Source organism: Symphalangus syndactylus, chromosome 7, assembly GCF_028878055.3.
Source record: "Symphalangus syndactylus isolate Jambi chromosome 7, NHGRI_mSymSyn1-v2.1_pri, whole genome shotgun sequence".
Classification (NCBI taxonomy): Eukaryota; Metazoa; Chordata; class Mammalia; order Primates; family Hylobatidae; genus Symphalangus; species Symphalangus syndactylus.
The window spans coordinates 24935034-24947103 of NC_072429.2; the positions used below are offsets into that span (position 1 = coordinate 24935034).

Sequence of the window (12070 nt, forward strand, 5' to 3'; positions counted from 1 at the left end):
TAAAGCAATAACTCAAAGGCATGCCATCTATTTTTTAAGAAAAGAGAAAAGCTTTTGATCGCCTGTGGCTTCATTTGGGCATTGTCCTTCAACAACTCCTATTGGACATTGACTCTGTGATGCACCATGCCAGGTGCCAGAGACTGAGATAGAATGGCCATTAAGCAAATTTTATATTATTCTAAGTACTAAGATGAGTATGGCCATCAGTGTGTGATGTTTTGAATGTTGCATGCCCTCTCTTGATGTTTCCATCAATGGGAAAAAGGAAACTTCTGCATGCTCCCAATTCCCTCACACTCTTCTACTGGGGAAAAATGAAGGAAGGAAGGGGATTTAATCTGATAGGTTAATTTGGAAAAAGATATCAATTTTACCTATTTCAGTCCTTTTGTCTTTTCCATTTGGCTGCTGGCTGCCTGTAAGAGTGAAAAATTCTCCTGTGCTCTTCCATGCTGGAGGTTTTATATGCATAATGTACACCCCAGCAAAGGAAACTCAACACTGCCTATGACTGGGTGGGTTAATCTGGTTGATTCTGGTGCCTACTCTCTGCAAATCTAGTTGTCTACAGATATAAGTCACATTCTGTAATATCATCATTATTAGTAATGTATATGACATTTTAATTTCCCATGCCTTCTACTCTATTGTCTTATATCTCAAAGTTTCAGAACACAGATAGGAAAGAGGGTATAACTTATTAGGTCCCACAAGACCTCAATTTTTTTTTAATATTATAGGCTCCTAAACCTATCACCAAGAAAATAGTAATTTAACATTTACTCTAAGATAACAATGAACTAATACTGTGAAAGATGTGAAACACATGTGCCTTTACATGTTTGGCAACAATTTAAGAAAATAAGATATTTATTTATAAATAAGAGAAATAAGTTTACAAAGCAGTGCTATATATGTGGCCAAAAGCTAAAAGGTATTTTATAGTCAATACATGTGATTAGAATACAAAAACAGAAAGTCAATTTGCTACTGGACTAATAAAAATGATTTCATCAAGCATTTGGGTCTTGATTTGGGCCTCTGCGGAAGTATTTCATTTAGATGGGTAAAGACAAGAAAAAATTTCCATGAATTCTACATGGCACAATAAGGATCTCAGTGGTAAAAATAATAATAGCTATCATTTATTGAGCACTACTGATAGACACTTTATTTGCACATCTCATTTAAAACTTATAAAAATGTTGCAGGAATAGGCAACTATAATAATATATACATTTGAAAGACTTTGAGCCTTAGAAGCTTAAGCAGTTTTTTCAAGGTCATGCTGCTGCTGATGGTGAGATTTGAATTCAACCAGCTTGAATCCCAGAGCCAGCCCTGCTAGCCCCCACACTGCACTGCCTCACAGAAAGCAGGACTAAAACAAACAGTTAATATTGGGAACAAGTGACAGAGAGTAGCAAAATCATTTATGGGAATTCAGGCAGAACAGTTTATATTTGACCTTAAACATGACTGGGACCTAATAAACGTTCTTAATTATGAAAGTACCATGAAAGAATAGTGTGGGAAGACTGAGTTCCAACATGAGAGAATCACAATGGGTCCTCAGAGAGTTGTCAGTTTAGTAAAATACATTGTATCACATGTTATTTCAATAAAGTGGTCTACAGACTGACCATAATTACAAAATAAATTGTAAGATGCATAAATTCACAAGTATGATTGACTTTCATATTATATTTCTTGCATATTAGTAATGGCTAAAATTTGTTAGGTGGCATTATTAATCCCACCTTATACATGAAGAAACTGATCCAGAGAGATATTAAGTAACTTCCCTAAGGACATGCCCTTCTATGTGAAGTAGCTGTCATTATAAACCAGGCAATCTGGTTCAGAAATCTGCATTCTTAGTTACCACTCTGTTACCTCTTATATACTCCAAGTATTTTTCTTTGTCCAGTTGGCATATTTCAAAGCTTGTCTTAAAATCTAAAATATCTAATTATCCTCTGGGCCAGAATTTCCCATCGTTCACTTCACAGAATATTAGTTCTACAGAATGTAAACAGGAGTCAAATGACAAAAAAGGTCTTGGGCAAATACAATTGCAAAAACACCAGATTAAATATAGTTTTGTTTGTTTGTTTGTTTATTTTACCACAGAACTTGTCAGGGCTTTTACTCTGCCATTCATATTTTCTGTAAGTTTTATTCTGACCCTCTGTGAGCTATTTTGAAATCAAAATACTTTTACAGTAAGCTGGTGCTAACATGAGGCATTTCAAAAATAGTATTCAATTAATGTATCTTTGAAATATTCATAATGGTATGTTTCCATGACCACCTTTATGATGTTTTGCTTATATAGAACCTTGGCTGTTATAAGTTCAAGAATATTATATAATTTCTGTAGAGCTCTATAACTCCCATCAGACAGAAGAGAAATTCATGCTAATTTATTTGGACTGGAAAAAAAGAGCAGGTATAGATTCATTGTATTTCCACTCTTGATAATAATTTAATGAATGCTTTTTGCAATGAAGCAGAATGTTTCCTAGTGGTGTATTTTAAGTATTTTTGTCTAATTCTGGCCAACTTTTACATTCATTTCCTTTTAGTTTTTAGTAGCCAAAAATAATTTAGAAATCATAATGTTTACGGCCATTCTATAACAGTTCTGGTTACCTGAAAACAGCATCCTTGAATCAACATGGCCTGCTAACTAAAATGAAACGCAACTCATACTGTATGGCTTGCAGGGTATTAACCAAGGCAAACCAATCCTTTTAGATATTTTTTTTAAAAAAGATGACTGCAGTAGTTGAAAATCATGAAAATAGGTCTGATCTGGAATGCAAATGAGTATTTTTCTATTGTATAAATATTATATTACGTATTACATATTACACACAGAAAGACAGAAAAGTATAGCCAAGACTTTTCAGGTTGCTCCCTAAAAACTTAGTTTATATTTTTCTTTGAAAAGGTAAATTTTAAAAATTCTCCAAGAAAACCAAAGATAAAGTGTCCACTTACCATATCATGGTCTGAAACGGGTCCGAAACTGGTGACGAAGATATCAGTCTTCACTTCGGTTACACGCTCTGGTGAAGCAGGAAATTGAGCGAGTGAGTATCTATCAACCGTCCTTGTTAGATCTCACCACCACATACTCACACCCAAATGGGAAATTGATTGGCTTTGATTAGCTATTTCTAAAATTGGTCCACTGTGTAGTCCTGATAATTTACTGCTCACACATAAAATTTCACTGTTAATATTTTCTATGGAGAATGAAGCCTAAATATGCCACTTTGGGAGGCAGACTTTATGGAAAACTCAGCTGCTACCTAATGAATTCTTCAAGAGTGGACATACTTGCCTAAATGATACTAAACTGCTTCACATTGTAATGAAAATACATTAGCATGTTGGTATAGCTTAAGCTTAAGTATTTTTACATGGCTAGACACATCCTCCAGGTATTTAGGCTCCTCTTGGGAAATATATAGTGTACTTTAGCAAGCGTTATTAACTCTTTAAGGACTCAAGAGTATGTTTTATAAATGTTTGCTTTCTTGCACTAAATCATAACTGAATTATCCAATTATTCCCTGGGGAAAATATGACATCATATATAAGTCTCTTCAATTTTCAGGATGAGAAAAACATATTATGGCACAGAAAAAGTTCATTTAATATATTCTGTTTCACATTCCATGTGATTTTATTATATTGTTCTCTGATGGCACATATATCAACCAATAAAGCATATTAATTATAGTGCTATGACAACTCAACACAGACATTTCCAGAGAAATATTGCCATTCTCCAAGAAATGGAAAAACAATGCTTTCAGAAAGGGAACAATTTGTTGAGGGGTGAAAATGAAAAATATGACTTTATAATTTTCATCTTTAGCTCTGAAAAATGCAGTCTAGTATCTTTAACAGTTAATTTACTTTTTTAAAAAATTTATTTTTATTTTATTTTATTTACTTTTTAAATTTTTTTAATTTATATTTTTCCCGAGGAATAATTTGGATAATTCAGTTATGATTTAGTGCAAGAAAACAAACATTTATAAAACGTACTCTTGAGACCTTAAAGAGTTAACAAGTCTTGCTAAAGTACAGTATAAATTTCCCAAGAGTATCATAAACACCTGGAGGATCTTTCTAGCCATATACAAATATTCATATGCCAGGGTATTTGTATCTCTGGCATATAACATAAAAAAGGTGATTCGCCTTTTATAAATTCCTTTGAATTTATAAAATGATGACTTCCTTTAGAAATCAAGAGCTGGCCCTTTTCCCTTAGCAATTTACTTGTGGAGAGTTAAGACTGTCAGTATAAATGTATCCCTAGAAGGTCATGTTATACCCTACACATAATGTGTAAGTCAGCTAAAAAAATAATTTTGAATCAGAGATGTTCCCTTCAATAACAATACAATATTTTTTGCACAAAAAATTGACTTCAAACTGCTTAAATGAGCCCCTTGATGTAGGAATTATCTGCAGTTTACCCTTTTAAAAGTTCAAAATGAGAACATAGCTTATGACAATGAAAATAAACCCCTCCTCATATGTTCCCCTCTAATATATCTCCTTTGCCACATACCCAAGAAATTCTTTCATTTGATTTGCCATCAGCTTTTGGCAAGTGTCCAGTGGCGGGGCAGCGAGGGGGGAAGTTTATGTGGCTGGAAAACTCTGCTAATTATATAACACTGTTGAAAACATTAATATCCTAATGTCTCTGAGAAATCATGTCTTAAATAAATATGGTCAACCTTGTTTACCCATGTTTCCGCAAATCATTTGGGACTGCTACTCTAAGATATTTCAAAAGCTGTAGGGTACGCTTGAGGCGTATATAACAATATAATACGTTGTGTTGTTAGAAAAAAAAAAACTTCAAAATATAAGTTTAAAAAACTCAGAAAGATATGAAAATAAGTAAAATTTCCTTTCTTGGAATGCCACCATCCACGTAAATCCACTCATATGGTTTGGATATTTGTCCCCATCCAAATCTCATGCGGACTTTTAATCCCCAATTTTGGAGCTGGGTCCTGGTGGGAAGTGTTTGGATTTTGGGGGTGGATCCCCATGAATGGCTTGGGCCATCTCCTTGGTGATAATTGAGCTCTCTATCTCCAAGTTCACATGAGATCTGGTCATTTAAAAGTGTGTGGCTGTCTCTCCCACTTCTGCTTTTGCCATGTATATATTGCTCCCCTTTCACCTTCCACCATGATTGGAACTTCCTGAGGCCCTCATCAAAAGCCAAGCAGATGCCAGTGTCATGCTTGTACAGCCTGCAGAATACCGAGCCAATAAATCCTGTTTTCTTTATAAATTACCCCAGTCTTAGTTATTTCTCTATAGCAATTCAAGAATGGTCTAACACATCCACTTTCTATTCAAATATAAACTTAATCATTTTCCTCAAACCACATCCTCACTTATACATATATACACTGTATATGTGTGTGTGTATATATATATATATATATATATATATATATATATATACAAATACTATATTACATTCCCTAACTCTCAGAAAACAGTTAATCTGTTTTTCCTGGGAATTTTCTACAATATTGATATCTTGCTGATAAGTTTTGAAATAACATATGTTTTGAAGCGATAATTCAAAAAGATGAGATTAGTACTGGAGGCAAAAATGAGAAAAGCAGAGTAGTAAAATAAGTAGTAAGCACAATAGATTAAGCATCTAAACACTCAGATTTAAAGTCTGATTTTTCTCGAGAACAAGCTATGTGATTTTAGGTACAATCCTTTAATCTCTCTGAGTCTCTATTCTTACATTTTGAATGAAGAAATAATACCTGTTCAAATGACTACATAGCATTGGAGTGATGTTCAAATAACACTGTGGTGCCAAAACACTTTGAGAGGCATCTATTGAGTACATTAATTTAGTCAATAAATGTTTATTAAACATTTTCTATGTGCCACTTAGGCACTCTTCTAGGTAACAGTAATACAATGATGAGTAAAACTGTAAATGCTTCTGTTCCTCTGTAGCAAACCACATACTTATTTTAGGAAAAACATATTTTAGGTCGATTAGGGGATGGATAGAGATGTAAGTACCTACAGAGTTATGCAAAAACACACATATACACATTCTGCTAATTAAATTCAGATTATAAGTGCTCTAAAAAATGTCATTTGAAGAGATAAAACTTGAAATGAGACTTTAAAGATGGGAAAAATTTAGTAAGATCGAGGGAAATACATTAAGGAGAGGAAAAAAATTAAAAAAAAGAAGGAGGCAAAGGATCTGAGGTGAAAATAAATGTGTTAAATGTGTTATGTTTAAGAAACAGAAAGTGCAGTATATCTGGATCCTGGTGATGCTGAAGATCATGGCACAAGATGACAACCTAGAGGTAGGTGGGACCATATCTGAAGAGCCCTGTGCATTTCAGCTAGCAGTTGACCTTTATTTTGATGCAGTAGGAAGCCTTTGGGTAATTAAATGAAATGATGTAACTTGCAGTCTAAGAAGATAGCTGATGTTGTGTGAATAGTGAATTGCAAGAGCGACTGTAATAAAAAAAATGGGTGAGGGAATGAATACGAAAGAATTGTTGGTGGAATTTTGTTAGTAACGCTATCACAACCATTTATTTAATATGGTATTGTCCATATTTTCCCTGGAAATGCTGTCTGCTGAGGAACTCAGAGTAATATTTAACTAGACCCAGTTCCATGGGTTCATAACTGATGAAGGAGGTCTATTGCCTTATTTAAGCTGCTTTGTGTCTATTGATTCACAGAGGTAGGCACTACATGGAGACTAAATGGACTAACATTAGTCATTACAATAAAATGTATCTCAAAACCCTACTTTAAAATGGTCCTGTTTGGAAACTGAAAATATCCTGGGCTCCTACATAAACATCAATGTATACTCCTGGATAAAGCAATGTTCCAGCTCCCTGCTGACCTGCTTGATTGGAGCAATATTTTTGTCCCCTGTCCTTCATCTCCATTCAGTTAATGCCTTAGAAAAACTGGAAACTATCCCCTAGATGGTATGTAGAGCTACTTAATTTTGGCTGTATTCAGCTACTAAGTCTAGATATGGGGGTAGACGCCCAAGTTTCAAGGCGTTTGACCAGTCCCTGATTCTTCGGTGTTTTGGGATTCCAATAACTCAGATGATAGAAGCATGTCCTAGGAAGAAAGGTCGATATCATTGCAGGAACTATTTATCTTATTTCCACTGATAAATTCCCTCCATATGCTGTAATATGAGCAGTTTCTATTGACAGAGGGCTAACCTTTAAAAAAGAATGTATATTTTTCTGTTGGAGAAATGGATTTCTTTTGGTCAGTAGAAGTCTTTTTTAATTTTTATAATTTTTAATTGTTGTGAGAACATAGTAGGTGTATGCATTTACAGAGTACTGAGATGTTTGGATACAAGCATGCAATGTGTAATCAGTATAAGTCTTGATCAAAATTGTACAAACTGTGATAACTCTCAGGCACCCTATTTCACGTTCACAGGGTAGCATTTTAGTTATACGAGAATAATACTATTAACAATCTTACAGAAATATGCCAATACTTAGGGCCTTGTTTTCTCTTAAGTTTTCCAAAAATGGCATTCTGTGACATATAGCAAATGAGATTCTCATCTCAGGAGCACTACATTATTTTTCAAGTACAGAATTCTGATTCTGCCAGAAAAAAAAAGCAATGATCTATACACAACATTTTGTTAAAATCCCACATTGGATCTGGAATCAACATGGGAAACTGAAACTATATAAAAAGGTCAAGAGTAGCTGCACAAAAAATGGCTGTTTACTAATACTGTGCATCTCATAACTTGGACGTAGTTGCAGTGGTTACTTTTTTGTAAATGTTTTCATTTTTAATTTTTTGTGGATACCTAATAGGTGTATATATCTATGTGGTACATGAGATGTTTTGATACAAGCATGCAATGCATCATAATCACATCATAGGAAACAGAGTACCCATCCCTGCAAGCATTGATTCTTCATGTTAAAAACAATCCAATTATACTCTTTTAGTTATTTTAAAATGTCCAATTACATTGTTACTGATTACAGTCACCCTGTTGTGCTATTAAATACTAGGTCTTAGGCATTTTTCCCACTTTTTTGTACTTTCTTTTGTACCCATTAACCATCCCCACCTCCCTCCCCCCATTACCCTATCCTGCCTGATAACCATCCTTCTACTCTCTGTCTCCATGGGTTTAATTTCTCTGATTTTTAATTTCCACTAATAAGTGAGAACATATGACATGGATGCAACTGGAGGTGATTATGCTGAGTGAAACAAGGCAGGCACAGAAAGACAAACATTGCAGTAGTTTCATTTTATCTCAGGAAAATATTGGCACTGATCAGGTAGATGGTTTATATACCACAGAAAAGATGAAAGTAGCAAGTTTTCTAAACACTCTAGAACATTCCTTTGGGTAGCTCGGTTAAATTCATTAGACAATGTGGCTTCATGAGCTGATGGTATACCTCAGCCAGTAAATGTTAAAAGGTATTCTCTGTTCATTTTAACCATACTTCTTGGGGTTTTGGTAACTACCTTTTCTCTATAATTTGTTGAATTATGAAATGTCTAGGTACAGTATTTCTGTGGAAATGTATTGCATTTTGCCAAAGTCTGAGCATCTGCTCCATACCTTGCATTAAAGGCCACAGAGAAAATGACAGCAAATTCAAAAGGAAGGATTCCAGAGTAGAATTTCAAAACACAATACTAAAGGCTATTCTCTGGTAAACACAACGAAAACAACAACAAGAGATTGGATAAACCTAACCATCTTTTAATTTTATTTGGAAATTGTCAGTAATTTAGATTATTTTATCTAATGCTATCACATTGTAACAGAAATTATTTTGTGCTATTTTTTAAAATTTTGTATTCTTAATATAAATACAAAATAGGTATGTTGACATTAGTTGAACATGAACAAAATGTTTCTCTCTGATCTCAATGTTACAAAGGATATTTAAAAAATAAAAGATCGCCTGGCGCGGTGGCTCACGCTTGTAATCCCAGCACTTTGGGAGGCCGAGGCGGGCGGATCACGAGGTCAGGAGATCGAGACCACGGTGAAACCCCATCTCTACTAAAAATACAAAAAATATCAGCCGGGCGTGGTGGCGGGCGCCTGTAGTCCCAGCTGCTCGGAGAGGCTGAGGCAGGAGAATGGCGTAAACCCGGGAGGCGGAGCTTGCAGTGAGCCAAGATTGCGCCACTGCACTCCAGCCTGGGTGACAGCGAGACTCCATCTCAAAAAATAAATAAAATAAAATAAAATAAAATAAAATAAAATAAAATAAAAGATCACACGAATATCAGACATCTTATCATCCCGAGATAGGTCAAAGTTGAATTTTAAAAGAAACTGTGCTGCTTTCCCTATGCTTGAGTCACCTAAATTTTACAAAGTTGCACAAAAAATAATTTGATCTTTTTAGAGCACTCTTAGTTTTCCATTTTTTCTTACTTTTACATAAAGAAATGGAACCCAAGACCCAAGCCAATTCCCTAAAAAGCCAACAGCATCTTGCCAACTGCAGGGAATTTCCAACCCAGCTGCCTTGCATTAGGAGTTGAGAATTCTTATATCTTAAAGCTGAGATATCTTGCCACAATCAGGATAAAGGTTAGTCTTAAAGGTTTTATATTGCATAAATAATTCAAGATTAGGAAAAAATATGATGGTAAGGGGAAAGTCTACTTTGAGGCATAAATGATTTGTAAAATAATATGTTACTGTTAAAATACATTCAGAGACAGCTCCAGTTACTAATGCTCTTCTAATTGACGCTCTCAAAGAAACTCCATAAATGAAAACAAAACAAAACCCCCAAAACCAAAAGAATCCAAATCTACAACACTTACAGAAAAAAGAAAATGTTAACTAAATATCTGTTAAATGTGTAGCAGGGATAAAGGTAGTCTGTTCTCTACCTACAATCTTACTTCTCATCATCTGCCTCTCCACTCTTCTCTCAGGGTTTGTCGTTTTAGGAATACACAATCATCTCTGTTTCCTTTGCTGTCTTATCTATGTGGTTTGAGGACAAAACTTTTCAGAGGCATTTATCATCCAAGATATTATACACTGATATTAAGTTGAAGACTGATTCAGATATTATAACAATATTTCCAGGAACTACCATTAACAGGGAGAGAGAGGATGAAAAGTTCTTTCTTCTGAAATTCAAAATGTGACTCACTTAAGACCTCATTCCTTCAGCTATATCATGTTTGTGTTCTAGTTAAAGAAGTATCCGCCCTAATTTGTTTTCCAGGAAGTGAAATGAATGTGTTTATAGAATAATATGTCTTTTGTAAGTTAGATGTGTGAAAACGAGCATATGTACAGAAGAAGAAAAATCCCTTAGCTTGGTGGCATCGCCTCTTAGTGATAAACTGTACATCAGTGTGGCTCACCTGGGATTTTGGCTTATTGTAAATAAAGTGTAGCCTGTATATATGGTGGGGCAAAATGGAGGAGAAACATATCAGTGGAAGAGTATTAACTATCCATAAAAGCCTGATTATCTTCCTTCAAAATTCAGACTCATATCTCTGTTTACGGATTATTTTTGTCCCATGCCCAAAGTGCAGGGGAAGCCAATATGAAAGAGACTGAAATTTCACGCAGATGGGTGCAGTACAGCAGGAGCATTATTTACTTTTTTAGGAAGCTGGAGAACATCCAGGCTTCCTTCGTTTATACGGGAAAAGAGGAGAAAACTTGGGAAAATGAATTTCCTGGGAAAATTTTGGTTTCGTCCTGATTTAAAACTGAAAAAGCCATATAAATTGATCAAGGGACACTTGAGTCTCCCCAGGCTCATGAGATTAATTCGTCTCAGTTTTAATTGCCTCTGCGTTGCTCTCCTTCACTTCCTCAGTTCCTCTCCCTCCCCTCTGTTCTCTCTTTATTTTCTATCCTCTTTTGCTTTCCTTTTTTTTTTAACTTTTTTCTTTCACATCTTCCCATTTTTTCTGACTTTTATCCTTTTTTCCTTATTTTATTCTTCTACACTGACCATGCTTTAGGTAAGAGATCTTTCAAAAACATTGCTCAGCTTCTAGTTGCAAGAAAGTAGTAGCTCCCCACACCTTGCCACCAAAGCGATTATGGACAGGAATGAATTCAGTAATTACCGATAATTTTTATTTGTATTTTCTGGATACTGATTATTTTAACTCAAGTCTATTTAAAAGTGTCTTCATTGACATTGCACTTAAATTATGAACATAGCTATCTTATTTTTCTCTTTACAATCCCAAATAAACCATATTAAATTTTTAGAATTCCACATATTCTAATCCTTTGTAACTCTTCTACCTTTAAAAATCCCTTCCTAGAGATCTCTCTTTATTAGTCATCCTTTTATTTGCAGTTCCTCATGATTGCTCTTATCCTTGAAAAGGCAGCCTTTTAAAACAGTTTTACAATATTTGCAAACCGATTCTTATCATCTAGATTAACCAAGTTATATATTTTGTTTTCTAATTATTGAACCCAAGGTACATATAAACTAAGAACAGTGCTATACTTTCTGATGCAGTGTGTTTCTAAAAAACAGGTCATGATGGATTTGCAAATATAGGAGTTTCTTGTATTAGTCTCAAGTCTCAGCTTATCACGTTTTTCTATTTCCTGAGGACATTCAGAAGCAAAAATCCCTGTTTTTTGCATAATGTTGTTACTTTTATATAAAAAAAGACTTTTGCCATAATAAAGAAGACAGTGGGCACCTTTATCTTGCAAGAGGAAATCATCCTAGCTGTGATCATAAAATTAAAGTTTTACTCCCTTATAAGCTAATGATAATCTCACGTATTTCCTTTACATAGTCTTTTCATCTGGAGGCAAATGGCTCCTATAAAAAATAAATAAAAAGGGAGGGTCTGTTTTGCAATTGAGATCTACTGAGATGCATGTCATACTTAAAGTACCAAAAATTCATGGTAGATGAATAAAATTAAGTACTGCAAATCTGCAAAAATAAAAAAAAAAAGCTGCGAT

At 34.5% G+C, this 12070-nt stretch overlaps 1 protein-coding gene and 1 long non-coding RNA gene across 6 annotated transcripts in view; one reads left to right on the plus strand and one right to left on the minus strand.

Moving 5' to 3' along the window:
* Nucleotides 1–12070, minus strand: part of GABRA1 (gamma-aminobutyric acid type A receptor subunit alpha1) — a 52761-nt gene that overhangs the window by 31090 nt on the left and 9601 nt on the right. For all 5 annotated transcript variants that reach the window (XM_055285366.2, XM_055285365.2, XM_055285367.2 and 2 more), the window contains one exon: nt 3010–3077. In XM_055285366.2, the coding sequence (XP_055141341.1) occupies nt 3010–3077 (68 nt within the window). The remainder of the gene's footprint in view (nt 1–3009; nt 3078–12070) is intronic.
* The window catches only part of LOC134737194 (uncharacterized), a 58752-nt gene continuing 48314 nt past the window's right edge, over nt 1633–12070 (plus strand). The window contains exons 1-2 of the long non-coding RNA XR_010121838.1: nt 1633–3101; nt 6336–6404. This is a non-coding gene — a long non-coding RNA (uncharacterized lncRNA). The remainder of the gene's footprint in view (nt 3102–6335; nt 6405–12070) is intronic.